Consider the following 26962-nt stretch of genomic DNA (forward strand, 5'->3'; position numbering starts at 1 on the left):
ATGGCGGGGGTGGGGGCGGGGGGGGGTGTCGGCGGGGGTGGGATGCTGAGGACCAGGATGAGGGACCTCAGCGTCAAGCCAAATAGAAAACTCGACCGGAAGTCCTCGAGAGGGATGATTTACGAGAACGAGGAGCTCAGACTGAGGACCATTCACATCAATGCCGAGGTGGAGCAAGGTAAAGATCGTGGGGCGGGGGATGAGGGAAAGAGAAGAGATGGAGGAGTGTGCGGTAGCTCGCGCAGATTTACCGGTGGCTCGTCGGGAAGAGAGAAAAGTCGCGACTGTGTCGGAGGTCTCGAATGTGTCCTTGCGAAGGGACGTCACAATATCGCGATTACTCTTCCTTTCGTTCGGTTCGATCGCACGGAATTAAAGTAGTAGCGGCATAAAATGAGTTTTTAAGAATTCGTTGAAACTCTCGCGATATATACAGATTTAAACATAACTTAATTGTTGGCGCAATTAGAAAACGACTGACCACTCGGAAGCTAAGATATTTGCAACTGAAAATGAATTTTTATACATGTCCCTTGAGGTTAATATCACAATTTTTAACTTTTATTTTTAATTTTTTTTTTAATCGCATTTAGGATCTTAAAAACTATTACGATATTAAGGACTAATATAGAGACATTATACACAAATTTCGGAATTATTGACCATATTATTTTGAAAATACAACGGTGTAAAGTTCATAATTTATAGTAATATTCGAAATACGTATACATATATACACATAATGAAAAAATAGCATTAAAAGGGAAAATAAAGAATCATATTTTCATATTTGTAATATTGTGTATATATGTCTATCTCAACTTTGTGTGTTTCAAATTAACATATATTATTTAGGTAATAAAATAAATATATAGGAACTTAATATTGTCTGATAAATATTAAATTTATAAATGGTCCTTGATGCGCCACTGAAAATATGATATGCAGAGCTACTACCTTAATAAGAATATTCCAGGACGGGAAAAATCCCCAGAATTTTTCTTTATTTTTCCGGTGGCGCGATAAACAATGCTTACATAGAGTACCTATAAACACCGTACGTTTAATTTCTGATTGACTCCGCCATGTTTGGATCAGTTTCCGGTTGGAATGTGTCAAAGGTTGTTTTCCAGCAAGAGGAAAAAGTCGACACAAATGTAGTTATATCATCTGTTATTCTTTTCTGTTATTCTTTTCTTTACTAAATGCGAAATAAGCATATGATGACAATAAATAATAATGATGTGTTGACTCGTGTTTTTTTGCTGAAAATCAACCAAAGTTTTAGCTAAGTGACAACACAAGCAAAGATTTGCCATCTATGAAGTCAACGAAATGTCTACGAATTAAATGAAAAGTAAGTTTGTTTTATATTGTGATTAATTATTAACTTATTTTGGTTTACTATTTCAATAATATTTGAACATTTCGCGTATTATGGCTGTGAACTTTCAATCCAAACATGGCAACCATAGCAACGATGTATATACTTTTATACGTATTCTATGCTCACACATCGAACTTACTAATTATGAATCGAGTGGGAAACGACGAAATTCGCGTCTCGCAATAACCAAAATTGTTCTCCGCGTGTGTTCGGATACTAAACGCGTTGATCCGTTTAACACCTCCGCGTTCTGTTTACAATCGATTAATTCGTCTCGCTCTGGCAGTTTTCAACCGAGTATCTCGCGAGATATCTGGAGCGGGTTTTAAGCGAATTTTACAGGCATAATCGATCTGAACGCCGTTGCCTGAATGATTAATATGTCATTATAAACAAGCATTCGCACTCGGTGGCCAAATTAATTTCACAGGGACTCCCAGTGCGCGTTAGTGGCAGACCAGGCTAACTAATGATGTTAAATATTTGATCCTACGGGTCACGACTGCGCCGGAACAATCAGGGATTAATTTAACTACCATGTTAAAGAGGAATTTTGATGCGCGCCAAATGTTTTGAAAACTCTCGAAATTCTATTAAAGTTAACGGATACTTTCTCAAAAAAAAAAAAAAAAAGCGAGACCGATATCTCGGGTGATATTCGAGGCGGTTCGGGGGGCGTTTAACGTAGAATCAAGCTGGAATTCATCGGAGGATACGCGATTAAAGTTTCACAAGGTCACGGCTCACCGTTCGTGCAGGAGACACCGTTCCCCCTTGAAACAAGCTCGCTGAAATAAATTTATTAATTCAGACCTTCCATTGATTCGGCGAGATTTTAATAAATTCAACGCTCGCGCAATTTCGTTGCGCCGCAGTCGTAGGATATTTCCAATTGATTCTCATTAGTCTCGCAAATCTCACTGTCATCGCTTTAATTATGAATTTTCCATTACGCGCGATATACACGGGACGACAGGGAGAGCTGAATACATTTCACGGGCGATGATCATAGGGAATTCCTATGGCAGGCCTGGTAAACTGCAACGCGCCACGGTCACCTACAAATAGATACGCGCCAACGGCGGATCGAATCCTCCCGTATATCGTGCGAACTCGCTGCAAACTATTTTCGAGAGCTGGCCGCACCCGCTGAATTTGTCCAGTCGGGTAAGCGAGTGGTAGAGCCTCTAGTACCGGCGGACTCGATCTAGCAGACTTGACTCAGTTGCTAAATGCGCCCGAGAGCGACCGAGATGACGCCAAACGCATCCGCGCTCCACTTCGCACGGGGAAATATTTTCTTTCTTCGCGTGACGCCTCGGTTTATTTTGTTTTGACGTGGAAATCGGTGCCGCGATAAACAGCGAAGAAAAGAGGGGAGAATACACGGGGTGTGCGTGCCGTTTCGTCGCGGCTCAGAGTGAACGCGGCGAGCCCGCGTAATTGATCGGTACATTTGCAACGTCGGTCGCGAGAAGTCGATCGACTGAAAGTGAAGATCCGTCCGTCCAGTTGTCGGGTTCATCGCCAAGTCCCAGTTGAGATCGGTCGCTTCTGAACACAAACGCGTTCTCCCGAGGAAATTCGATTAACGATGGTAGGTACAATTGTCATCACGTATTTCTGTCGGATCTCTTTCTCTCTGAGAGGGCTGATCATAAATCGGGAATGGGAATTCGAAGGGATGCATTCACGTAGAGCAGGAAGCGTGACGTGAACGCAAAAAGGTTGAATGAGAGGCGCATGAATCGCGATCCCCTCGCGAGATTTATTTACCTGTGGAGCCAAGAAAAGCTTTGTTTTGGCAAATATTCCGGGAGTGTGGCGTTCATTCTCTCGGAACTCGATGTCCAGATGTCGACGCTGTGCAGGTTCTAAAAGCGCGCTCGCTTACTTTCCTACGTAACAACGTTACGTCAAACCTAGCTCGACCTCAGTCGCCCACCGCTGGATCGATCAAACAGTAATTCGAATTTCTTCACTGTCCCATCTATCAATTGTTTCGAACTACAAATATAAAATAATTTCTGATTTTTTCGAACTACAAATATAAAATAACTACTGATTTTAAATACATATCGCATACGCATAAAAAAAAATTAGCTAAAAACTAGGTCTGGTAACTAAATTTTAGTTATATGGACAGCTAATTCCCTTTTTTTTCCGTGCATAGATAAGAGAGAGGAGGGGGGGGAGGGGAGAGAGAGAAAGAAATAATGCATTAATTTTGGTATATCTAACGTTATCGAGCACTGAAGTCAAAGTTATTTCATGCAGGCTTATTTACAAATTAATATCCTAATAAAAATGGCTTCTCGTATTTATAATTCGATAATAAGTATTCATTCGACACGAAAGCTTGAAAAGTGAACTGGAGAAATAACAATGAAATTTTAAGTGTCTCCGCACTTTGTTTTAAAATCGCTTATCTAAATTCCAATAGAAGCCCCGTTATGGATTTTACGTCGCGCAGTTTTACGCCTTCCCAGTTACGAAACGATTAATTAGAGACGCTTTAGGACCACCCAGTATATGTCAAACAGAGAGAATCCGGCTCACACCCTCGGCGTACCGAGGCAGCGCTTCACGCTCTTTTTTGCCCCTCACGACACATTATGCAGCTGGATTATCGTCGTGCATTCGAGTGGCGTGCGCAGAAAATCCCCCGCGATTAGAAAAACTGACAGCACGCCGAGAGGGTTCAAAGTGAGCTGTTGGATCAATCCGCCGGTTCTTGGACCCTCTTTTTCCAGGCGCTCGCTACGCGCCCCCGCTCGATAGGAAAACCAGACGCCACCTACGTCAGGCACGGAGATTATTTTGAGTCCTTTTTCAACCTCTTGATAGATTACACCGCCGCGTGAAGAAACGGCGCCGGTCTAATGAACAATTTATCATCGCCCTGGCGGAGTTCGCGCGGCTCTGCACCGAATTTCTTCGATATCAAAAATATCGCTCCACTGTCGGACTTCGAAACTGATGATCTCGGACACAAGAAGCCCCTCTTTCGCGTCGCGACGAACGATATTAAATCACCGAGGACAATTGCCGCGCGACAGAGGGCGAGGCGAGAAACGTGCCCGACGGAAAGTGTCGCTACGTTCCGATGAAAGGTTCCGGTTCTAACGTTCGAGTTCGGTTAGACAAAGCGCCAATATCATCGACGTGTTTAGAATAGACACGTATACAGTGCACGTATGCGTGTGCATATGGCGAACGCCTGACGATGAATGAAAACATATAAATTTGAACGATATGCACGCTCGTCGAGGAAAAAATAGCGACGGAGATCTTCCTCGCGCGGATAGCTATTGCGTAATATCGCGGTCAAGGCGGACAATAAAATGGTGAAATTTATAAGAACGCCGACGACGACGCTTCTAAAATAACATCAAAGACGCTGATCAGTGCCGGAACACTTGCTGGACGTCGACCTATGTTGTCAGACGCCGGCGAGGAATCTCCCCCGGATGGAGATCTAATGCTTCCACTAAATTTATGTATTTTCCAAAACCCCTCCCTTAGTAGCACCCGCCGCTGGGTAATTTTAACACACCGTATCATTTCTTATCTCCTGTATCCCGACATAATTGGACCGTAGGAAAATGATGTGGTAACTTTTGTCCGCACTATTTCCACTTCGGGAGCGAATTGGAAAACGGGAAATTTCACCACTTAAATCCGCGGGACTGTCGCGATCGCGAAACGATTTCCGACACATTTCGTCCGAGTATCATCTCCGTTCGACTTATTTCCCGGCTAGTCGGCCAGTTTTCTTATTTTTGGCAAGACATGTCCTCTATCTTGACCCAACGACGACGCTTGTGTCATCGTCTCTCGGCGTCTGACGACACGGCCCTGGTGCTGCGAGACCACGGGGGACTACAAAAGATTTAAATAGTCACGAGGGCGAGAAAGAGTGAGAGAGAGAGAGAGAGAGAGAGAGAGACCTACGGCGGTGGTTTCGTGACGCGCGATGAAGAAGCGGACGAAGAAGAGCTCGCGGTAGGTAGGGATAAAGACCGCGGCAGTGATGTAGTTACGCGCCGACTAGTTCGCCCGGCGACTCAAAACGGCCGGCACGCTTTTCGCGGCCCTCGCTAAACTGTCAAACTCGCGAACGATAGCAAGCATCCGTGACTGGTCCGGCGGTTCATTAGCGACACTCGTCATCTCGTCGCTTCGATGCCTCAAGGGTGATATCTCGAAGTCATTCTCAGCGTGACGACGACGACGGAGACGCGCATCTGGCTGAGACGCGCGTCACGTGGTTACGTAACGAAAAAGAGAAAGACGCGGGGAAAGACGGAGGGAAGTTGAACAGTGACGGGAAATTCGCGAGGCTCGGGCGTGCGAAGTGCGCGGCGGATTCGCGCGGGGTAGAGGAGCGGGAAAATCTAACGAGCCGTGCGAGTTGTTGGTGTGCTAATAAAACGTATGACCGATTTATCCCCGTGAAGAGCTTTTCACAGTGGTTACTCGTCCACGGTATCCCGTACTGTGTGTTACCGACGCTCGTGGGTATCTCTGTCAAAAATCCTAAATCAGTCTCTCTGTATGAACCCTTTCGCTGCGTACGACGTGTACGCAAAATATCACCGAAAAGTAGCTTCTCAATTGCATACGTCCTGCATATGCGTCGTGGAAAATCGTTCGTTATTTACGGATACCGTACAGCATTTCGTTCGAAACTTTGTTGAAATTTTCTTTATTATATTACCCCGCCTCAGTGTCACGCAATCGAATATCGTGCCGCGCGTAGTAAGCACTTTCGTTTGGAGTGCGCCGCAGCGAAAAGCTTAAATCAATACCTAGATTCAAGTCGACATTTTCACTATAATTAATGTTTTATGATTAAAATTATTATTATTATTACACGTCAGTACTTATATATTAATGTATTTTGCAACTCTTTTTTCCTCTGTCTGTTCATCTATATTTTCATTTAATTATGGCCGCATCCCAAAAATGTGCTGAAAGTACTGACAGCATTGAAAATCCATAGTATATGTAACATGAACTATAAGTTTTCAATTCAGCACATTTCGGAATACAGTCTATGCGTATTAAAGAACGCTCCCCGTTAATAAAGATTATTATTATATTATTATTATCATTATTATTAAAATCAAAAAGGGAAGTCTCCGATCGTTCGAAATGTAATAATATCGATTCGACATTCCGAATTGCGCGAGGCGCGCTCAGAGGTACCGATGAACGTCATTCGTCGTACAGCACGGAATATCGCAGCTTTTCATGGGAAACATTCGGTCATACGGAGGAGGAAGCAACGAGTGTGGCACGATGTCGATGCAACCGACTGACAGGGTAGTCGCAAAAATACGGCTACTCCGAGAAACGACTGTTTCCGTTCGCGGCGGCACTCTCCCGGAATAAATTCGCGTCGAAAGATGAAGCTCAGACTCCACGCCGTTAGCCAGCCAACGGTGATTTGTCGATGGCACGCTAATAGGGTATTTAATGACTCGATTGGCGAAATGACCGCCGTCCGAGCGCATGACTTCATTAAAGAGGCGATGCGCGCGTAACGCGAGAACTCGCTGCCGCTGCCGATCCGTCGTGGCGAGTCACGAACCGATTCCTCAACGAGAAGCCATCGCATGTACGGTGCTTTCTGAGGCGCGAAGAAATGGAAAGAACGGGACACGGACACGATGCAGAGAAGAGACACAAGCAGACCGACCAGGCGGGAAGAGAAGGAAAGTTCGTTTCTCTCGTCGCGGAATTCCGGTACGAGCTCCTTCAAGCATTCCCCGCGCGCTTTAATCTTTCAATGCGGCGACACGAACTGACGACGATAGATACATCAGCGTCTTTTTAATCATTTCGATTTCACGTTTCTCACGTATTCTCTCTTCCGATTTACGCGATGATCTCGCGATTTGAGCTAAATCGCTAAATTATGTCATCAACTTCTAATAAATGTACTAAAAAATTAGAAATAGAAATTAAAAATAGGACATTATCCTCAAGGAACACATATGAAAAGTGTCATCTTTAGTTACGAATATCTTAGCTTCCGAATGGTCAATCATTTTCTAACTTTACACAGACTCGTAAATAGTACACGTATCTCCACCGAAACATACAGCTCAAATTTAAAAAGATTCTTAAGAAAATGATTTGACATAGCAGCTATCTTAAAGTGATCGAGGTCTATTTTTTTATTCAACTGTAAACATGTCTCAGTTTTCAAAGAAAATCTGCGGCGTTGTACAAAAGCTGTGTTTGAAAGCTCGCGTTACGGAATTTGCGACGCGAGCCCCTTCGGTCTTTCCAACAACGACTAGCGCAACGGGGGTGGTAAACACCGAGTAATCGAGCGTTTAAATTCGGGAAACGTCATTAACGTGGCCCAGACAGGCAAAAGAGCTCCCTTGCTCTCCCTTTCCTTTCTCTACGGCGCGGTACTTACCTCGCGCGCGCGCGCGGAGACGTTTTATGAAAAAAGTTTTTAATACCCACCCACTTCATCTGCTTGTCGCACGGCGCCCGACCACCCTTTCGTTCGCCGTAAAAAGGGAGACACGATAATGTCTATGGAGCACACAGGTGGATGCGATTCTCTCGTTGATAGAATCTACGTGGCTACGCTTCTCCTCCGCTATAGTCCTTGCGCTATAGAGCTGCGCAAGGAGATATCAGTTTGTCATAATGGCTAGTGCGCCGTGGAGAATTCTTCTCCGAGTTAACGCGAAGAAGAAGAGAGATAGAGAGAGAGAGAGAGAGTTCTCGTAAAGGACAACGCGGAGGACGGTATTATCACTCTCGCGATGATATTGAATCCGAAGGCGAGTCAAAGGCGCGGGTTTTATAACGCTGAGGCGCGGGCCGAGTTTACGAGATCGTTGCTGGGCTTCTCGCGCGAACGGCTTCTCTAAGTACGCGATATACGTCCGCTCAAATTACGACTCGCATCTTGCGAGAGCGCTCTCTCTCTCTCTGCGCTTGAAGAGGCATTCCCGGATCGCCTAATAAATGGAACTTTCTCTCTCTCTCTCTCTCGTCGTTAATTTTCTCCGATGCACCCTACTCGCGAATATGATCCCGGGCGAAACGAGTGGCGAGCTAATCGAAAAACGCGCGATTACCGTCAAGATCGACGGCGGTGGTTCCGAGCGCGGACGTGCGCGCGCGTTTCCACGACAGCGTCGGTAATTAATGGGTACGAAGGTCGAGAAAGGTGCACACGACGGTACACGGAGATATACATAATGGTACACCGTCTTTGCCGAGTGCGCGCCGCGCGCGCAGATGCACGCGATCCCGGCGACGACGGCGTGCAACGTTTACGTGGTGGTCGACGGCGACGACGCGGCGAATGCACACGCGGCCGTCGGATGGGAGCACGTGACTCTCTCCGTCTTCCATTCTCCGTCTCTCTCTCTCTCTCTCTCTCTCTCCTCCACCAACAAAATTAGCATAAGCCGTCCCGAATTCCGATACGGCACGGCGGAGCGGCGTGGAGAGCACCCGCGAGATTCCCGGAAATCCCAACTTGACAATGCAATCTTGACTAACAATAAGCACCGACGCGAAAGTAATCCCGGGCACGCGACACACTCGGCACCTCAGGAACTCGCCGCTGCCTCGCGGCGGACGCGGAATTTCCACCTCTCGGTGGGGGGAGGGGGGGGACGCGGGCTTGTTGCAGTTTCCCTGAGTAAGCGCGCGCGCGCGGAGTCCCTCTCTCTTTCTCGGCGAGGAAACCGCAGCGGCGAATTTCCGGAGACGAATTCCCGCACGAGAGCGAGCACCGGTGATAAAAGTACGAGTTGAGGCTCACAATCGTGGCAACACGATCGCAATAAATACAGAACGCGGGTGAAACGATAGCGTGGAATGACAGTGAGTGCTTCCTAAGCGCGGGTCGTATTATGCAATTCCGCCCGGTTTCGTTCGCGCGCTCTTGACTTAAGCTCGCGCGGGAAATTCGCAATGGCACGGTGAATAATCGCATTGCCACCACGAGGAATTGTTTAATCTCGCACGGGATCGGCGAACAAACGTTCGCGGATTATATTCCGGGCGCGTATAAATAATATAGTGAGATGATGGTGAAACGATACAACAATAGTGGGCGCGTCGGAAATAAGGCTGATGTCATTATTCAGTTTTCTGGCGCCGCTGTTGCTTTGGGAAACTCGCACGGGAGAGATGCAATGTTACAGTGAGTAGTCTCGCTCTAGCGTGAAAATTTCTCCCAAACGGAGATGCGTCGTCGGAGGGCGAATTTTAATCCTGCGGCGATGAGTATTCGCGGGAGAAATTCGCGGACATCATCGAGCTTCACCGAAAAATGAGTTTGGTTGATTCCACCTGACAATGAACACAGCCAAACGCGCCTTAGTTGAAGAAAACATAATTTCTGGTTATAAAAACCAAATTCGGGCTCATGAAAAATTGAAATTTGGTTTCCTTCAAGTAAAATGTGTTGTCCACTATTATACGGTAAAAAATTTGGTGTTAAATTTAATATATTTCACATGTCTCAGACGGTCCACTCAAATTTTTGTGTTAATTTAACACAAGATAAATACATTGAAAAGTAACACAAATATGATGACAAAAATTATAACACGTTAATCAATACAGAAGTATAAAATGTGTTATTTTTACATTTATACATGCTGAATATCGACACAATATGTTGAGACAACATAAACACAATATATAGAATTAATATACGGGTATGTTAACAATTTAACAAGGGTCGATTTAAACAAAAGTACAAAACGTTTTTTTATTGTACAGGTAGATCCGGCCAAACTCATTTTTCAGCGTTTACCGAACAACAAAGTCTCCCGCTTTCAATTAAGCTCGGATTTTCGCACAAAAGGGATATCTCGACTCCGAAAGCGAACGTCTGGGGACGCGTTTGAGGGAAAAGCGACGAGTTCGTAAAAGTTTGCGACTTGTGACATGGCCTGTAGTGCGTCGACGATGCGAGTCGGCGCGGAAAGAAAGCGCGTCGCGAGACAGAAAGCTGAAAGAGTCGAAAGACGAGCGGCTCTTTCAATGCGCGACGGGCGGAAGCGCAAGCTCGCCGGGGCGTAGAAATGTTGTCTCCGTTCCTCCCGCGAAAAGTGTTACGAGACACCTCTCGCAGCCGGGGGCTTTCATAAAAATCTGCCACGCGGGCGAAAACGAACGTTGTCGTCGCATTCACAAAGAGAGAGGCAAACAACTCTCGTGTTTTCGCGAATGCCTCGATCGTACTTTTCGAATGTTCGATCGAGGACGCGCGCGCATTTTACCGCGGAAAACGCGTCGATATCCGCGCACCGAAACTTTCGAGCGCGAGATGGAAATTCCGGATCGATCTCCGGACTCGCGCCACCTTCCCGCCCGATCCCGACGGCGCCTACTAAAGTGAAACTTCTAAACCTCCTCGTATAAAATTTCAGATTTTGTGGCACCATTGTTGCCGAGAACCAAACCGCAAATTTTACCGAAGTAGCAAGTCGGAATCATTTGAGCCCGAGGTGCCCCGCACGTATTTCTTGCGCTGAATCGACACTTCTCGCGCCGTTTCGCTCAACACGCCGCTGCCAACTAACCGGTTATGATCGAACGCGTATTGTATGTTATCAAGCGTCTTGATATAAATTCTAAACTTTCCAGTTCCCTAAGCACACTGGCGCCATTCGTAATGAGTAAAATTCACCGTCGAGCAGGTTAGCGTTGCGCGTGACACTTTATTACGGCGGGTTTGTCGTTGGTACCGCAGGGGGTCTCTCCATGGTACCACAGGGCGTCTCGGAGGCCGCGATTTAAGACGGGAACAACGGTCGGCGAAAAACGTGTGCCGGTAGTAATTATATTTCAAGGCATCCACTCGACGGGCGGGATATTTTGACACTATGGGCCGCGCAAAGCCGGACCGCGACGAGCCGCCGGCTAGGGAACTACGTCATCGGGAATTCTATGGAACTCTCCGCGCGTCCAGGAATATACTCGTGGAATGTATATATCTGTATCTGGATGGGTCGCAACGTGCACGTTACACACACACACACACACGGTGTGCCGGCGATAATTTAGCCACGTCGGTGTTCTAGTGCCTATAAAGCGCGGGGGAACACCTCGCGGCGGAGGTGTCCGCCGACGGACGCAACCATAAACAACAACCGGAGCCGCTTATTTCGACGGCGTACGCACACCGTATATCCGTGTCAATCAATCGACATTGCGTCCGCGCATGTTTGATGTGGCCCCCCATTTGTCCCGGAGTTAGGTCGATACCGCTACGGTTTGTCACATGCCAATATCGCGCTGGACACACGCTAATTGGATATCGGACGGGCCGGAAGCTGCGGAAATTTTCTGACGCGAATTTTCACCGTCGGTCCGCCACAGACGAAACACGTCAAGGAATTTCCAAAAATCTTTTCTCGCGCCGACCACCTAATAAGTCTCCCGTCTGACGGTCGATTAACGCCGAGCGGACGGTATGGCTTTAACGGCGTGATAACCGGGCGTTCCACTTTCAGCGTGATATAAGTTGTCTATCCGACAGTCGATTATAACTCCCAGTGTAACGTGAGCATTAATGGTGAGATAACCAGTCGTCTGCGGCCTTTAACGGAACAATCCTGTTTCCAGAGGTGTACTTTCGGCGATCCACTTAATCACCGAAACTTTTCGCTCTGTGGGATAAAATCGTATCGACGATCAATCGAATATCAACGAAATGATTCGATCCGAATTTTCTCTGAAAGTGATTCGACGAAGTAGTAGTTGGCCTGTAAATTTATTTTCTTAGGAATTTTTTGAAGTTTTAACACTATAAAAAAGTTATAAGGTTAATCTGATCTAATGATCTAATTTCTCAAAAATATATATGTTAAGTACACAATTTCTGATAAATGTGGAAGTGTCAGTTAATCTCTGTAAATATTTGGCAATATTGTACACACTATATTTTTCTGTGCCTCTTGATTAGGCATTTTTTTTTAAAGATAGAATGGTTAAGTAATCTTAAAGTATAATCAGTAAAAATACGGAAAAATTTGATATCATGATCATTTCTCTAATAGCGTGTATTTATGTGCGTCTGTCGCTACATATGATATACTCACAGACATATGCCTAACACTGGGTAGTCCCAGTCAAAAATATTATACGTTAAAGCGCGAAAAGACGATACCTTTCTAATAATATTATCACGAATCAATTACCTTAAAAAAGTCGCTTTTTTACTCTCTGAGATCCTAATTTTTATTAATAGAATTTTTTTAATGCGTTTTTAAGCGAATCGTTGAAATCGTCTCTCTTTCTCTGGGGGAAGAATGAATCCGCGGTCGGAATTTCCTCAAGTATGGCGGTATCGCGTCTTTGCGCATTTGAAAAATTCGCTCGGCTCAATAATGGAACTCCGTCATGGCGCTAATCATTCTTGCTCGAAGCGGCTTCCGTCCGTCGCGCTCACTATCTCGACCTGTCCTCGTGGGTTCGATTAACCTCCGGGGGATAGTTCAGTTAAGTTGCGTGACGTGTGCAGGGAAGATAGAGAAAAAAAGAGAAATGCAATCTCGATGGTGTGAAGTTAACGTGCGAACGTCACATTTCGCAGTCCGCTCGCGACGTAACGTTGATTTTTGGCATGCGGTTATACCCCGCGCTTCGTCTCGTGTGGTGGCGCGACGTTTGTATAAAAAAGAAAGAGAGAAAGGGAAAAAACCGCAGAAAAGGAGGGAAGAAAAGGCGAAAAAAGCAACGCCTCCCTGGACATCGAAATGGAAAATATCTTCTGATTTACGAGCCCTCGGTGTAACCGGCGACTACCTGGAACGTTCGTCATTCTGTCAATGGTACGGCTGCCCCGCGGCGATAGTCTTGCATATACACGACGAAACATTTAGGTATGAGCCCGTGAGGCCCGGGGCCTGGGGGTATCAAGCCGTACGATTGGACGAGTAAACGTGTTGCGTAAAAGATAAGCCGCGACCTCTCTAATGAACAAAAGAATTCGATAATTTCTGAAGTAATTAAATCTCTTTTAAATATTATAATTTCATATTTCCTCAGAATGCGTGCAGAATAATAGCCGTCGAGTGACATATCTGATTTATCTAAAAGGAAAGGATGAGATTTTCGAGTATTTGTGTGGACACGTTTATAATGGCAAAAAAGTAGTTTATATTCTCAGTAAATACACACCGGCACGGTGCTATAATGTAATCCGTTTGTTCCTTAGGATATATTTTATCGTTACGAGATATTATAACAATTAGTCGTAGTAATGGTATCCACCCGTATCTTTCGTCCACCAGAAGGGATCGTCAGAAACGAATGTGTGTGCTTAAGAGCGTTATTTTGCTCTGATGCTTCTTTGCATACATACGACCTCGGACGGCGAAAATGAAAGTCCACGAATTTCGGCGCGCGCACCTTCGTTAGATCAGTCCTTAACACCTCTCGTGAGGCGCCAGGTCGGATCTCGGGAGGAGAAGGAATAAAAAGAGGGGAAGAGCGAGAAAAGAAGAAAGAAACGAGCGAGTGAGCGAGACGAAAGGGTTAGATATTTATGAGGTGGTTCTCCACCACCGTGGCCATCGAATATTAATGTGTTCCCTTTAAAAAGAAAGGTCGATCGGCCCGATCTCTGGTCAGTATCGGTGATCTTAACGCGACGGAAGATAAAGAACGACAACGGGTTAATTGCGGCCGCTCGCGAATGGATATACTTCGTGTTTTCTCTCGCGTCGATCGTGTTGCCGCATATTTATAGTGCTACTACGTCTGATAGAGGAGATGGGCCGCTCTGTTTCAAATCACTGCGAACAATCGTTGTTCTGACGGAGTTTTAACTCGTCCAGACATTTAACATTATATATTGAGAACATATTGCACATAAAAGAAATTAACTTCTCCACGAATTATAACGTGCGTCAAAATTTACGCGTTGGACTCAGTTTATATTTGTGAGATTCTGTTTGTTGACCATCGGGCGAAAGAGAAGGGGGAAAGAGAGAGAGAGAGAGAGCCATCTCGAAACGAGACAACAGATTCTCGTTTTGTGAGAGAGAACTTCTGGTAAGCCTATCTTTCTGTGCGACTGGTACGGATTTGCCACCCCGTGGAGAAGTTACCCCTGGTATTACAATGATGGTCTGTAGCGATAATTTACATGGGACATTGGCGCGATCTAATTCGGGCGTTCTCCGGCGGCCGATGGATGGACGGCCGTGTCACGTTCGATTATATCCAAAAGGACCGCGCTTCGTAACTATGAGCTCGCCGACCTTAAATGAAGTAGTAGTTAACGCGGCAAGCCGTCGATCTAGATTACCCGGTCTAGACGCGGTCTCCATAGTGACCAGTTTCCAGCGCGGACCCCCGTCGTCGAGTGACACCGAGCCGAGAAATTACATTACGGCGAAATTGCAAAACTGAAATTTCCAATGGGAGATATTACTTTTTGCTTTTCGAAACCGCCGCGTAAAGCAATTGATTCGGATCGCAAACGCGTGTCTGACGTTACGGGTCCGGGAAAAAGGGGGGGGGGAGAATTGTAAGGGGTGAGTAGAAATGTAGGGGGACCGATGCTAGTTAGCTAAAGGGGTAAGTTGATTAAATGATCATTTCCGTCGTCTTCTAACAGGTTATAGAATCGAGCAAATAGGGATTTCATTATTATCCTCGAAATGTTTGAAATTTTCGCTTACTCGAGTAGCAGAAATAATCGATTAGCCAACTAGCTCCGGCCTCCCCTACCACTGAAATTCTCAATCGAAATTATGCTCTCGTTACATCAGCGTACGATATTACATTTCATTTCCTATTCCTTACATCGGGTTTTCACTTATCTTATTACGACGCCGCATCGCGAGAATTCGAGATTCCAACGACGACGGGCTTCGTTTCTCGCTCGCTCCTCATCGACTCGTTAGCAGAACCGATCGCGCGAATCACAGAACGTGTAAACAAACGGGCGAAATTTTTCCCGCGAGATCAATCGGTCGCCAGCTACATGGTCGCCGTGTGCACCGTAAGATTTCTTGTATTCGCCGAAGATCGCCGCGCTTCAAAGTAACGCGAGTCGCGGTGGCGGAGGAGGAGAGAGAAAAGCGGCGAGAGTGAAAAGCGAACCCAGGGCGAATATTTTCCCCCCGAGTTCGTTTGCGCTCGCTTTCGCGTCAGGAGGCGCACGGACGCAATTTCTACTTTTCAAAGAACCAGAAGAAATTCCGGCCCGCTGATAGGAGAAGGAGGGCGAGTTGGCGAAACCAAATATGTATTTCGCAGCTGCTTTGATCACCTTCGCGGCGAAAACGCCCACAGCAAACGAAAGGAGGATGACGGCGGCGGCGGTGGAAAACGCGAACTCTCGAATACGCTCCCTCTTCTAACCCGTGTAATTTTTGTTTCCTTTATTCCCCGTTCTTTTCTCCCGCGAAAATACGAATCTGCGAATTAGTACAAGCATGCGCGCCATTCCTCTAAATGGAATTACGCTTTTAATCTTTACGGTAACATGTTAGGTCTGTGAGGTCCATACGCGTTTCCTTTCGCTTTCTCTCTTTTCCACGTTTTGTGTAAGACATTATATCTCACTTCTTATTTCTCTAATAGAAAAAAAGTTGGATCCATATGGCAATTGCTATTACACAGTTCGACAAGAAATGACTTTTCCCGAACACTGGAACGAGACCAGTCATTTCCTATAATTTTGTTTGATGCTGAATACGAATCCGGTTTCCAAACTGTTCCATCACGTCACAATTTGAGAAATCTGTAATAAAAGTTGTAAAAAGGACTATTTTTACGTATTTTGTCATATTATAATTAAAATATGTGGCGTGCTGGGAAAGTTTTACTGCAATCAAAATGAAAATAATCCTTTTTGCAACTTCAACTGCAAATTTGTCAAAATTGTGACGTGATGGAGCAATTGCAAGCCGGATTCATATTCAACGTTCAAAAAGTTACGAAAAGTGACCGGTCTCGTTCTGTTTTTTTTTTTTTTATTGAACTGTGTCATCAGTTTAATAATTTCCTGGCGGCAACCAGTTTATAAGGACAATAAACAAAAATTGTTAATAAATATAGTAATTCTTAAAAGACTAAAATAATGCAAAAACCACATTTTTTATATTTTTTTCGTTATGAAGGTCTGAAAGACTTTCAATTCATTTCAATGATCAAGATCCTGGGTGTTACTCTTAGAGTTAAGAAAACTACTACGATTTCGATACGTGTTCCACTGCTCTGCACTTGTTTTCAACATTTTTCTTCTTAACGCCGCTTTCATTAATTTTACGTCGAGCTGACATGGGGATTAAAATATCACGACGTTGCAAACAGTACTCCCACACCGGCGAATGTTTACGCTTGGTAGGACGTACGGTGATAACTCTACACGATACTAGAGCTGTCACGATCATCTCGCTGTCGAAAATAAAATGGACACCGGTGGTCTTCAACCGAGAGCATTTTCAGCGCGTCACATCTCGCCGCTGCTCGCAAATATTCAACTTGATGCTTGATTGAAGGGTATCCTGCATGCGGCTAAAAATATCTGCGCGCGCATGCGTGCACACGTCCCGGCGAACTTATCTACGCGTATGTAAAAAGCGAGAAAAATTCGTCGTCATATTTTGATATAAGATCTATAACTCGCGCGATATTTCTTCTTTTTACGCGCCGCTCATAAATGTCACGCACGGTCGTGGATCCGTTTCAAACGTGCGACCGACTGTAACTTTATTACTCTCCCGAACTGTGCGCATAGAAGATGACCTAACGCCGCGAGGAATTATTTCCGTGGTGGATTTTTCGACAAATTCGATGAAAGGCGAAACAATCGTGAAGATATTTCATAAACGTCGAGCGTCGGGCGACGATATTGTGTAATTAAAAAATTTCCGGAATTTAATATCGAGAATTGATCAATTATTTTTCGGTTGACATGAGACACTCCGTGCGAATACACGGTGCAGCGAACGGATTTCCTTTTGTGCGGTGAAACATTCCTACAAACTAAACATTAGCGGGTGCATTCGAGCCGAATTGCCGAGTTAATACGTCCAAATTGCGTCGGATGGTTTTTATATGAACGAATTTATCGGACGGCTTTATTCCATCATCGACGAGTAAAAAAAAATCAATGGCCGATTGTAGTGTATTCGAGCAAATATCGCTTTCAAACGGGGCTCGTGCGGAAGATAAATGGCCCAAGTTTTAATAACATCCAAATAGCAGGCGGTGTCCACAGGGAAAATCCGAATTTATGAACCTCCGGAAGGATTTAATTTATTTAAATTTCAGACTGGTAAGCCAGGTTTTATAATCTTGATTTACCACACGGCTTTTCTCTTGTTACACGAGCGTACTCGCATTCGCGCACTTACCGGCTAGGCTTAAGCGAGCTGTTATCGCACGTGTATGCGCTCGTATAATACGCGACTTTTGCCCGTGCGCGTTTTTGCGTCGCAAAAACCGATAAGCCGCGCGAAATATTTCGTACTGTGCAAAAATCTGATTAGAGAAAAACGGCAAGGGCTTTCGCGATCGGAATCGCCGAGTCTATATGCGTGATGTGCATGGTAATCCGCGAACGCATCGGATTTCGCGAAATGTTAACGCTGAAGCGATTATTAATACCGCGCGAGTCACGGACAAATTTGTGACTGTTTAACGACGGTTCATTTTTCGGTTGATCCTTTTTGAGAATAAACATATTTAAAATGTCATGGCAAATAGAGAGAGATGCAATTTCTCCCGCAAATCTTTTTTTCGTGTAGAAAATAAAGCCTTTTTAATTTTATCCATTTTCCCGATTTGAAGCGTCCTTCTAGCAGCCCTGATGTTTAAAACAGTAGACGGCCGGATTTTCGACAAGAAAAACGTAAATCACGCGCGCGTGCGCGCACATACCGCAGGTAATAAAAAGCTCTTAACGGTATAGATCGCGCAGTTATCTGAAAACTTCCGTGATCGGGTTGCAGTTCAAGCACGGGGAAAACATGCTCCGAGCATAAACCCATTAATCACCGAAGTGGAAGGAGGCGCACCGATGACTGATGAGATACTTAACTTAACTCGCATCTAGGTGGGTTGAAGATCACTAACGCTCAAAAAGAAGAACCACCAATCGACTTCGTTTTCACCGCCGATGCTTGCGCCCGCATACATCATTCGGTCTGAATGATTTCCAAACTCTCGTGTATACTGACCTACACAGAAAAGAGAAAACAAAGATATAGAAAATTTGGTACTACCTCTCTATCCTCCTCTCTCCTTAAAAACTCGGGAAACTTTCCGTATTTTTCCTGGAAAATATAAAAATTCCGAGTGGTCTGCGTTAATCGTGTTTGCATCGTCAGATGCAAACAACGTTGACCCTGCACGTAGAAAATATTACAATAAAAATTATTACAAAAGTTTATAATGCCGGATTACACCGGAATATTATAGAAATTATTATGTGTGTTGTATTCTTTAGTGATATATACGCATGATGCGCATCACTAAAAATTGCGACACATCATAATTTCAGTCATAATTCCGTACGACTGTATGATCCAGGATTACGAAATTTTGTGGTAATTTTTATTACAATATTTTCCCCATATGGAGTAGTCGCGTACTTAAATGCAACACAATTAGTTCTAGTGGATGACAAGTATCCTCCATTGATAAATTGATATTTTCAATTAAAAAGTCGATTTACAAATTAACAATATTTATTTATATGTAAATAACAATCATAAGAGATCTTATTTAAAACGGATAGCAACAATTTCTAGCTGACAAATACACGAAGGCGAGAGAGATTGTTAATATTTTTCGAACAATGCATTTTAGTGCGCATAGATGATATCTATCATGCGCGCGATACTGTAAGGTTAAAGACAAACATAACCCGTAAAATTGAAATTGAACATACTGTTGTGTAACACAAAACACTCGTTATATTTCAATCCCACAGCTGAGAAATATGATGGCTAGTACCTTCTCATTTCTACGTTCACCCTTACGCCTTTACGGCGTTCCCATCAGAAGGAAGAGTATCAAACGCTTGGTATCGGGGATAGGCACGTTCTGCGCGGAAAAAGAATTTAACGCGTTATTCGCGCGAACGGCCGGCGAAGTTTATTCGTATCTCTTTCTCTCTTTCCCTCCATACTTTCCCCCGCGCTTTCTCTCTTTCTCTCTACGGCGCTCCGCGAAGTTAAGTAATTGGAAGGCCCGGCTCCGGTGATTTATCACCGGCTCCTTGACGCACGAAAGGGCGAAGGGTTAGAGGCAGCCGGCTTCTCGAGCGGAGATTGTTGCCGCGTTGACCAATGATCGATCGTTACGATAGATGCAGCGCGCATGTTGCGAGCAACCGTGTGTTGCTGATCCTCACTACAACGGATGGTGATTAAGTGATTTCCGCGAGAAGAATCGCGAGACGAATCCGCCGCGATGTCGGCCTAAACGTCGATATAGGGACACGGAGCTTGGTCGGGCGGGGTTCGAGCCGATCTCTCTCTAGTCCGTCGTGTTTTTAGGTCAGAACGACATCAAGAAATTGCGCAGGGAGAACGAGCAACTGCGTAGGGAGATATGGAGTCTCAGAGACGAGTACGACAAGCTCGAGGAGATCCTGAAGAGGCAGAAAATCCGCGGCGAAAGCGAAGAGTACGAGGTGGGTAGAGTAGCTCGGCCGAGTTTTCATTCGCACTTCGATTCTTCTCGCGAGCGATCGAGATCGTGCGAGCGAGAATACGTGCTTCGTAAGCATTTAACACTTTGTAAGCATCGCGAGGAAATTTCATCGCAAAGCTTCAACACGACGTTTAAGTACCTATCGAGCACGACATCTGGTCTGTAAGCTCTTCTGCCTTTACACTGTGAACATGTATTATTAACTTCAATATACTCAGTATAACGTCGTGTGGAATTTCCGAAACGCGAGCGTGTAAATATTAAATCAGAAGGAAAATCTCTTCTCCCTTGTATTAGGTTCAACAAATTCCCGCACTGAGAGAGAAAATATCTAAAAATTAAAAAATATTTATTTATTCGATAACAACATGTTTATACACATTTTTACACTGAGAAACAATTTTTTTTTAATGAAACATTATGCGTTTTTTAATGTTATTAGAGTATTCATTGGATACATATTTTTTGTTTTTTACACATTTTTTCTCTCAATATGCGGGTCTTTACAAAACATTCAAAGCCGATATTCCCACGGTCAGACACATTGTTTTTTTTTTCGTTTTAATTTCGACGATTTCCTTCCGTCGAAAAAAATGGTCAATATATTATTGAATAAAGTTTCACCCGACTATAAAAGTATCGGCCTTGACCTCTCCGCAAAATATCAAACTTTACGGAGGACTTGGAATCGGTGACAGATCGGAACGTGTCGGAAATTGCAGGATCGCTCCGAGGAGGATGACGGCCTGCAGTCGGACTTCTCCTGCGAGGAGGACGAGGGCGGCGAGCACGAGGAATACGAGGGGAGTAACGAGAAGACGAGCAAGGGCTTTAACGAGGAGGAGCAGCTAGATAACGCGGAGAACCAGAAGATCTCCTTCGAGAAGATGAGCAGCAGTCTGCACCGGCTGCACGTGGAGTTCGACGATCTGTCGGTCGTCGAGGAGGAGGAGGAGCTGCGGAAGGATAAGGAGAGGAAGGAGGCGACCCCGTCGTTGGAGGAGCCGAGGAGCGATGACGGCCGGCACCTACCGCCGCCGTTTCTCGGCCCCCGGCAGCTCCACGATAACATCCCGTTTTATCCGGCGACGTACGAGCCGACGGGCGCTTTCAGCGGAACCAGTTATTACACCGAGTGTCCGTTCGAGTTCCCGAATACGGTTGATTTAATGCTACCTACGGACGCGTTATTGGCTTCGCCTTGCCCGGGATTACAGTCCGACCCGTTGATCCCGTTAGTCGGCATGGACTCTAGATCGCTAGATCAAGCGATCGAGCCGATGTTACCTCGAATCCACGTCCCGCCCGTCGGTTGGCAGAACGACGTGGTTCCCCTGAAACATCCGTCGGCCTACTCTGGCACGAACGTCACACCCGGCGCGTCGGAGATGCAAGCGACGGGAACGCCGGACTCGAAGATGACTTCTTCGTTGGCGAGCGCCACGTCGTCCGATATTCAGAGCTTCCTGAGGCGTAAAAACGCGAAGCAATCGATGAGGACCCAAGACGCGTCGACGTTGTCGAGTCCCGAGGAGACGGTCGGTAGAAACGCTTGGAACGTCGGCGTGGACTCCGTCGACGGGCAAGACGAGAGGAAAGACGGGAGTCGAAAAGCCGGGGAGACCATCGTGCCGGAGAGGCCGAGGCACTTCTTCGCGCCGTTGCCCAGCAAGCTGAAGAAACAGGAGGAGGAGTCGCCGACCGCCAGCACGAGTCACTTCGGCACCGGGACTAGCTCGAGCAGCGGTAAGACCGCCTCCACAGTGATCTCCCGCACGAATCCTTTCGCCGGGCAGAAAGGCTCGGCGGACATCTACGTGAACGGCGCGGTGGCTTGCGACGGAGAGGACGTCTCGAGGGAGCGTGACGAGTCGAGGACATTCCTGAGCACGGACAACCTGCTGCTCGCGGAGTACAGCAGAGTTGCTGGAAGCGGCGGTCAGCTGATGAAGTCGGTATCCTGCCAAGACCTCTCGAGCGAGTGTCAAAGCGCGGCGCAGCACTGCAAACTAAGTCACATCGACGGCAAGTCCCAGATGCTCGCGAAGAGCGACAACACGTTGGATAACATAACGAGCGGGCCGTACAAGAGTCACCTGAACGTGACACTGAAGATACCTCGAGCCGAGCAAGCGCCGAGCCCCGAGACGCCGGAGATCCCCAACTTGCCGTCGATAGACTACCGTCTCTTCAAGAACCCCTTCCTGAGGAACTTCGACAAGCTCTGCCCGAACTATCGAACGGAGCCGAGTTCGTCCGCCACCAAGCCGCTCTCCGTTCAAGTGAACGACGACGGTGCCGCTTATCAGTACGGTATGTCGGCTTTCGGACGCGTGCATTTGGACGAGAGGTTTCACGTCGCTCACTTGTCCGATAAGAATCGTCTGCTGATCCCCAGCGACCAACTGATGGGCGGCAAGCAGGATATTCAAGTGACCTCCTTCGAGAGACCGAGCCCTTGCACCCTGATACCTTCCGCCACGTCGTACGATCTGTCGACGTTGCGGAGGCTGAACGCGAATCGATACCTGCAGAATCAGAATCCGTATCAGAGCGTGCCGTTCGTGGCGTCGCGCGGTCAGTTTTATCCGCAGAGAGCGGGTGGAATGGTGTACTATGACAATGTAGCGGCGAAGGTACCGGCGCAGACACAGACGTCGATCGACGGCGACTCGCACCATGAGGACGAGCACCCGGACGAGGAGACGACGAGCGCGCCGAATTCGCCGAGTGGACAGAGACGGAAGAGGATCGTGAAGAGGGACAAGGCTACGGTCAAGGAGCAACGACCGCTATCGCCGGCAGCGCAACGAAGACTGAGGAAACAGAGCAGCGTCACGTCGACGGACACCCCCGATTCACCGGGGAAAATGGCGCGGAAGAGACTGAGGAAGCTCAGCACGACGACCACGTCGGACGTGCAGGAAGACAAGAATGAGAGCCGGTCGTCGTCCTCGGGTCAGGACTCGCCGCGCAAGGACCAGAACAGGCGCGTGTCTGTCTACATCAATTCCAAGAGACGATCGTCCCAGACATCCCTAAAGACCTCGCGCAGCGGCAGTGTGGACGCGTCCAAGGACAAATATGCGGACGGCGGCGCGTTGAGTTCGGAACGCGAGAGGACGAACTCGGTCAGCAGTCGGGAAACCGCCAGCGTGAAAGCTCGCAAGACGAGTACCAGTAGCGGTAATGTGCCGTGGTGCGCGTGTTGGGGAAATGGTTGCATTTAATCACAGTTGTGTATTCAGTGTCCCGTTCAGGGACGTGACTAGGGAGGCAGGACGAGGCGCCAAGTGATTTTCACCCTCAAAATCGAGAAGCGAATGGTAATCCGAGGATATCGCTCGTGTATTATATAACACATCACTCGCTATTTAGATGGTATCTGATATTTTTTTTATGTGATCAATCCGTGAAACTGATCTATTTCCGTAAGAACGAGAAGACAGATTACAAGGTTACATAATAATGTCCGGGGACAGGTATCGCTTGAAATTACCACGAGTGTTAATAGCAACGCGTATTACTGCTTCTTATCGTGCATCAGTTTTGAGGACTGACATCCACCACAGCACACATATCATATCGCCGATCCCGGCGATTCGCTCCCACAAGAGGCGATCATACCGAGATGTCCTTTACATTACGTCACTGATCGCACCTGGATGCGATTCGACGTGTATATATTACCGTATGCATCTCACGACACACATTAAAACGGGGGAGCTATTGGCCAAAGCGACACTGTCGGCCTTATTTATTTAAGACAGCTACGATTTGTGTCAACAGCGAAAGATTCTTGCTTTCTGATTCTCTCGGCCGTGAGAGGGGCCAGACCGACTGAATAATTCGAAGGGCAAATACCAAAGGGAAATGCTGATGGGCCCCGGAGTGAATTCAAGAAGGAAGAACCCTTAACCCCTCCGTGACCGTCGATGCAAGAGAACCACCACTGTAGCCGGTAGTGCAGCTCGTAAAATAAGCACAGACAGCGGTACTACTGCGGTGTCCTAACGCGAGCCCGGCTGTCGGCCGGGGTGACAGTTGTATCTAAACTGGTTCTACCAAGAGACCACGAAGGCGAGCCTGCGTCCGCTCTTAAGGCAAATTTGCCGAAGTCCGCGTGAGCGTGTCCTAAACCGCGCACGTCGCGCGGACAATGGTACGCGGCTCCGCTCGAATTATGTGGCTTCCCTCTGGTGGCGTGCAACGATCCACGGTTAAGAGTTTCTCGAGAGTTTCTCGGTTCCCCGAGAGATAGTTTCAACCCGTCAAATAGCTAATTATATTACGCATCTTCATGTACACAAGACATCGTTCAAACGTAGGTTATTTATTATTTATTGGTGTATGTATTTTGTACAGGATGTTAGGTTCGCCGCGAGCACCATGAAAAAGGAAGATACTAACTAGAAATTAGTCGGTTTTAGAAAATTGCTGTTACAAATGTATCGGTCCTTGATTATCACGCGTTTTATTACTTCGTAATTATGACGTAGGATGTATTGTTTTATAGTTATGCTATGTGCATACAACACATACACACACACACACACACACACACACGCAGGATTCAACGAAACGTCGTATACGAAGTGAAAAGTATTATTATTAGTCGTTCATTAACTGTCATATAATTGTTCGCACTTTCGATATTTTAATTTGTACACGGAAATGATGAATTACAACAAATGGTGATTGGCAATGAGTATTCCACGCATTTACGTAGTCGGGTTAATGTTTAAAATAATGACGACGAGAAAACAGATGTATATAAAGTAACCGCGTGCCGTATACTAGTATATTCTTGTATATTTTGATAACTAATTTATACGTGTTAATACAATTAGCCGAGCCGTTTGATAAAAGGGTTTATATTATTTAAAATTATCTACCAATGGTTATCGGATGATGATGTGAACAAACAATATCGCCATCTCCATAACTCTGCGGAACATCGATTATTCGCTTGCGCGAAATTTATTAATGAGCCAAGGGATACAAGTGAAACTCAGCAGCAAAGTTCGCGATTATCTCTCCTCGAAACTTCCACGCTTTTCTATTCGTCGTTGAGTTACGTAAAAGTGAGAAGAGGGGGAGTACGAGTGGAGAAATGGGAAACATAATAGAAAAAAATATGTAATTAAAATGAGATATTATACATATTACCAGGGGGAAAAAGTGGAGTCTTAATTGCAACACGTCACAGTTGTTAGGAATTATCTCGCGACCTTAATTGTTACTTTAGGATATAACCGAAAATTAGACGGTCGTTTTTCCACTACATTTAAAGTAATAACCGCGCGGAATGTGAATTTTGCACGATTCTCGCAATCGTTTTAATTTTATTCCCGTGTCCGACAAGGCGACGCGCGACGGACACGTTCGTCACAAATGAATCTTTAATAACGTACGTAACTAGAATCTTTTGAGGCCGCGCGTTATTGAATCACACGGCCATTTATCTCGCGGAACGGGCCGACCCAAATATTAATTAATCTCGGATATAAAAAGCGAGCTACGCTATGTACAATTTCGAGGCGCGCAATTCTGGGAAAAGCCAGTCGGATCGTAAGCGCGGTACGGACGTGTCAGCGACGAGGACGGCAAAGAAGATTGTCGGTGCAATTAAAATGCAAATCATCCCTTTTCCCGTGGCTCGTCCGCTAGACCATCTTTCCAGGAGGTCCCTGGTCCTCTTGCGTCCTCGCAATCCTACACCATAATGGTAACGCCGTCACCGATTAACTTAGAACTAGTTTAGGAGCGACTCTCTACTCCACTCGACACGACTCGACTCCGCTTGGCTGCGCGAAGCACACAAGGAGCAGGAACAGGACTCGATATTTCTCTCTCTCTCTCTCTCTCTCTCTTTCCCTCCCTCCTCTCTTTCTTCCACACACCGTCTGTCTCTCTCGCAAAGTGGCACGTAAATGGAAGATGGCACGCTAATACGATCTAACATCATTTGCAAATGTCACAGCGAGACGTGCTCTCGGCACAACCAGCGCGCGAGGTACGTGAAAGAGAGAGGAAAAGAGAGAGAGAGAGAGAGAGAGAGAGAGAGAGAGAGAGGGGAGGATAGAGAGAGAAATGCCTTTCGTCTTATCGTAGGAGGAACAGACCTCGCGCTGCGACGAATATGGAAATTATAACTCCAGACCTCTAAGATCATCTCGACACATTATGCGCCAAGGAATTCGATAATCCGTGTTGATTATCGCTAGCGTGTGCAAGTTGGCGCAGCCGCGGAGTATAATTAAAAGCAAGACTGAATGTTTAGGAAGGACACGCAGACTTTGTCAGATTAAAAATCCGTGCGGAGGATGGAGACACCGAGAATTCCAATTTTGTCAATCGTGTTCCGAATATGTTACTGAAAATTTCGATTCTTATATTCGTATATATCCGGAATAAAAGTATTCAATTGTGCTTCGATGTCTCGAACTTCTCGCAGAACTTTCAACCTACCTCCTATTGTGAACTTTCCTATTCGAGGATATCCTTTGGAAATCCTGTTGAAACTGTCAACCTAAGTTAAATTTGGTTCTACATTAATCGGGAAATCTTGAAGTATATTACATATAGCATTACATGAGTTATCGTTTTTTGAAACTACGGATAGTTATTTATTGCCATTTTGAAGCTTGAAAAGAAAGACTTATTTCAGAATTATTTAATGTTCGATTATTTTGAAATCTACCTGCATTGAATCTTTTTTAATTATTAATTTCAACCTGCAATATATATATTAATTATATATAACTTATACTGTCAATTGCAGATATACTATTGCGACAAATATTAAATATTAAATAATCTAATAAATAGTAAATATTAAATAATCTAAAGAATAATAGGTAAATGGACAAATAAAAAATAATTTCTTTCTTT

At 45.7% G+C, this 26962-nt stretch overlaps 2 protein-coding genes across 4 annotated transcripts in view; one reads left to right on the forward strand and one right to left on the reverse strand.

Annotated features, from left to right (window-relative positions):
- Positions 1 to 26515, forward strand: LOC106747456. Of its 3 annotated transcripts, none has more exons than XM_014624986.1 (3): positions 1 to 178; positions 19912 to 20048; positions 20791 to 26515. In XM_014624986.1, the coding sequence occupies exons 1-3, from the start codon at positions 1 to 3 to the stop codon at positions 23296 to 23298; spliced, it is 2823 nt and encodes a 940-aa protein (XP_014480472.1). In that variant the 3' UTR covers positions 23299 to 26515. The 3 variants fall into 3 exon arrangements, with proteins under 3 accessions (XP_014480472.1, XP_014480473.1, XP_014480474.1); XM_014624987.1 differs by lacking the exon at positions 1 to 178 and adding an exon at positions 5379 to 7138; XM_014624988.1 differs by lacking the exon at positions 1 to 178 and adding an exon at positions 9055 to 9578.
- The window catches only part of LOC106747455 (tyrosine-protein kinase transmembrane receptor Ror), a 254793-nt gene that overhangs the window by 181503 nt on the left and 46328 nt on the right, over positions 1 to 26962 (reverse strand). The gene's annotated exons all lie outside the window — the stretch shown is intronic.

Source organism: Dinoponera quadriceps, unplaced genomic scaffold (genome assembly GCF_001313825.1).
Source record: "Dinoponera quadriceps isolate SergipeBrazil2010 unplaced genomic scaffold, ASM131382v1 scaffold1750, whole genome shotgun sequence".
Lineage (NCBI taxonomy): Eukaryota > Metazoa > Arthropoda > Insecta > Hymenoptera > Formicidae > Dinoponera > Dinoponera quadriceps.

What these genes read in the sequence shown, in the direction of transcription:
- LOC106747456 (XM_014624986.1), top strand. Translation starts at nt 1, where the DNA reads ATGGCGGGGGTGGGGGCGGGGGGGGGTGTCGGCGGGGGTGGGATGCTG. An exon ending in CAATGCCGAGGTGGAGCAAG is followed by an intron (nt 179 to 19,911) that starts GTAAAGATCGTG and finishes TCGTGTTTTTAG; the next exon opens with GTCAGAACGACATCAAGAAA. An exon ending in GCGAAAGCGAAGAGTACGAG is followed by an intron (nt 20,049 to 20,790) that starts GTGGGTAGAGTA and finishes CGGAAATTGCAG; the next exon opens with GATCGCTCCGAGGAGGATGA.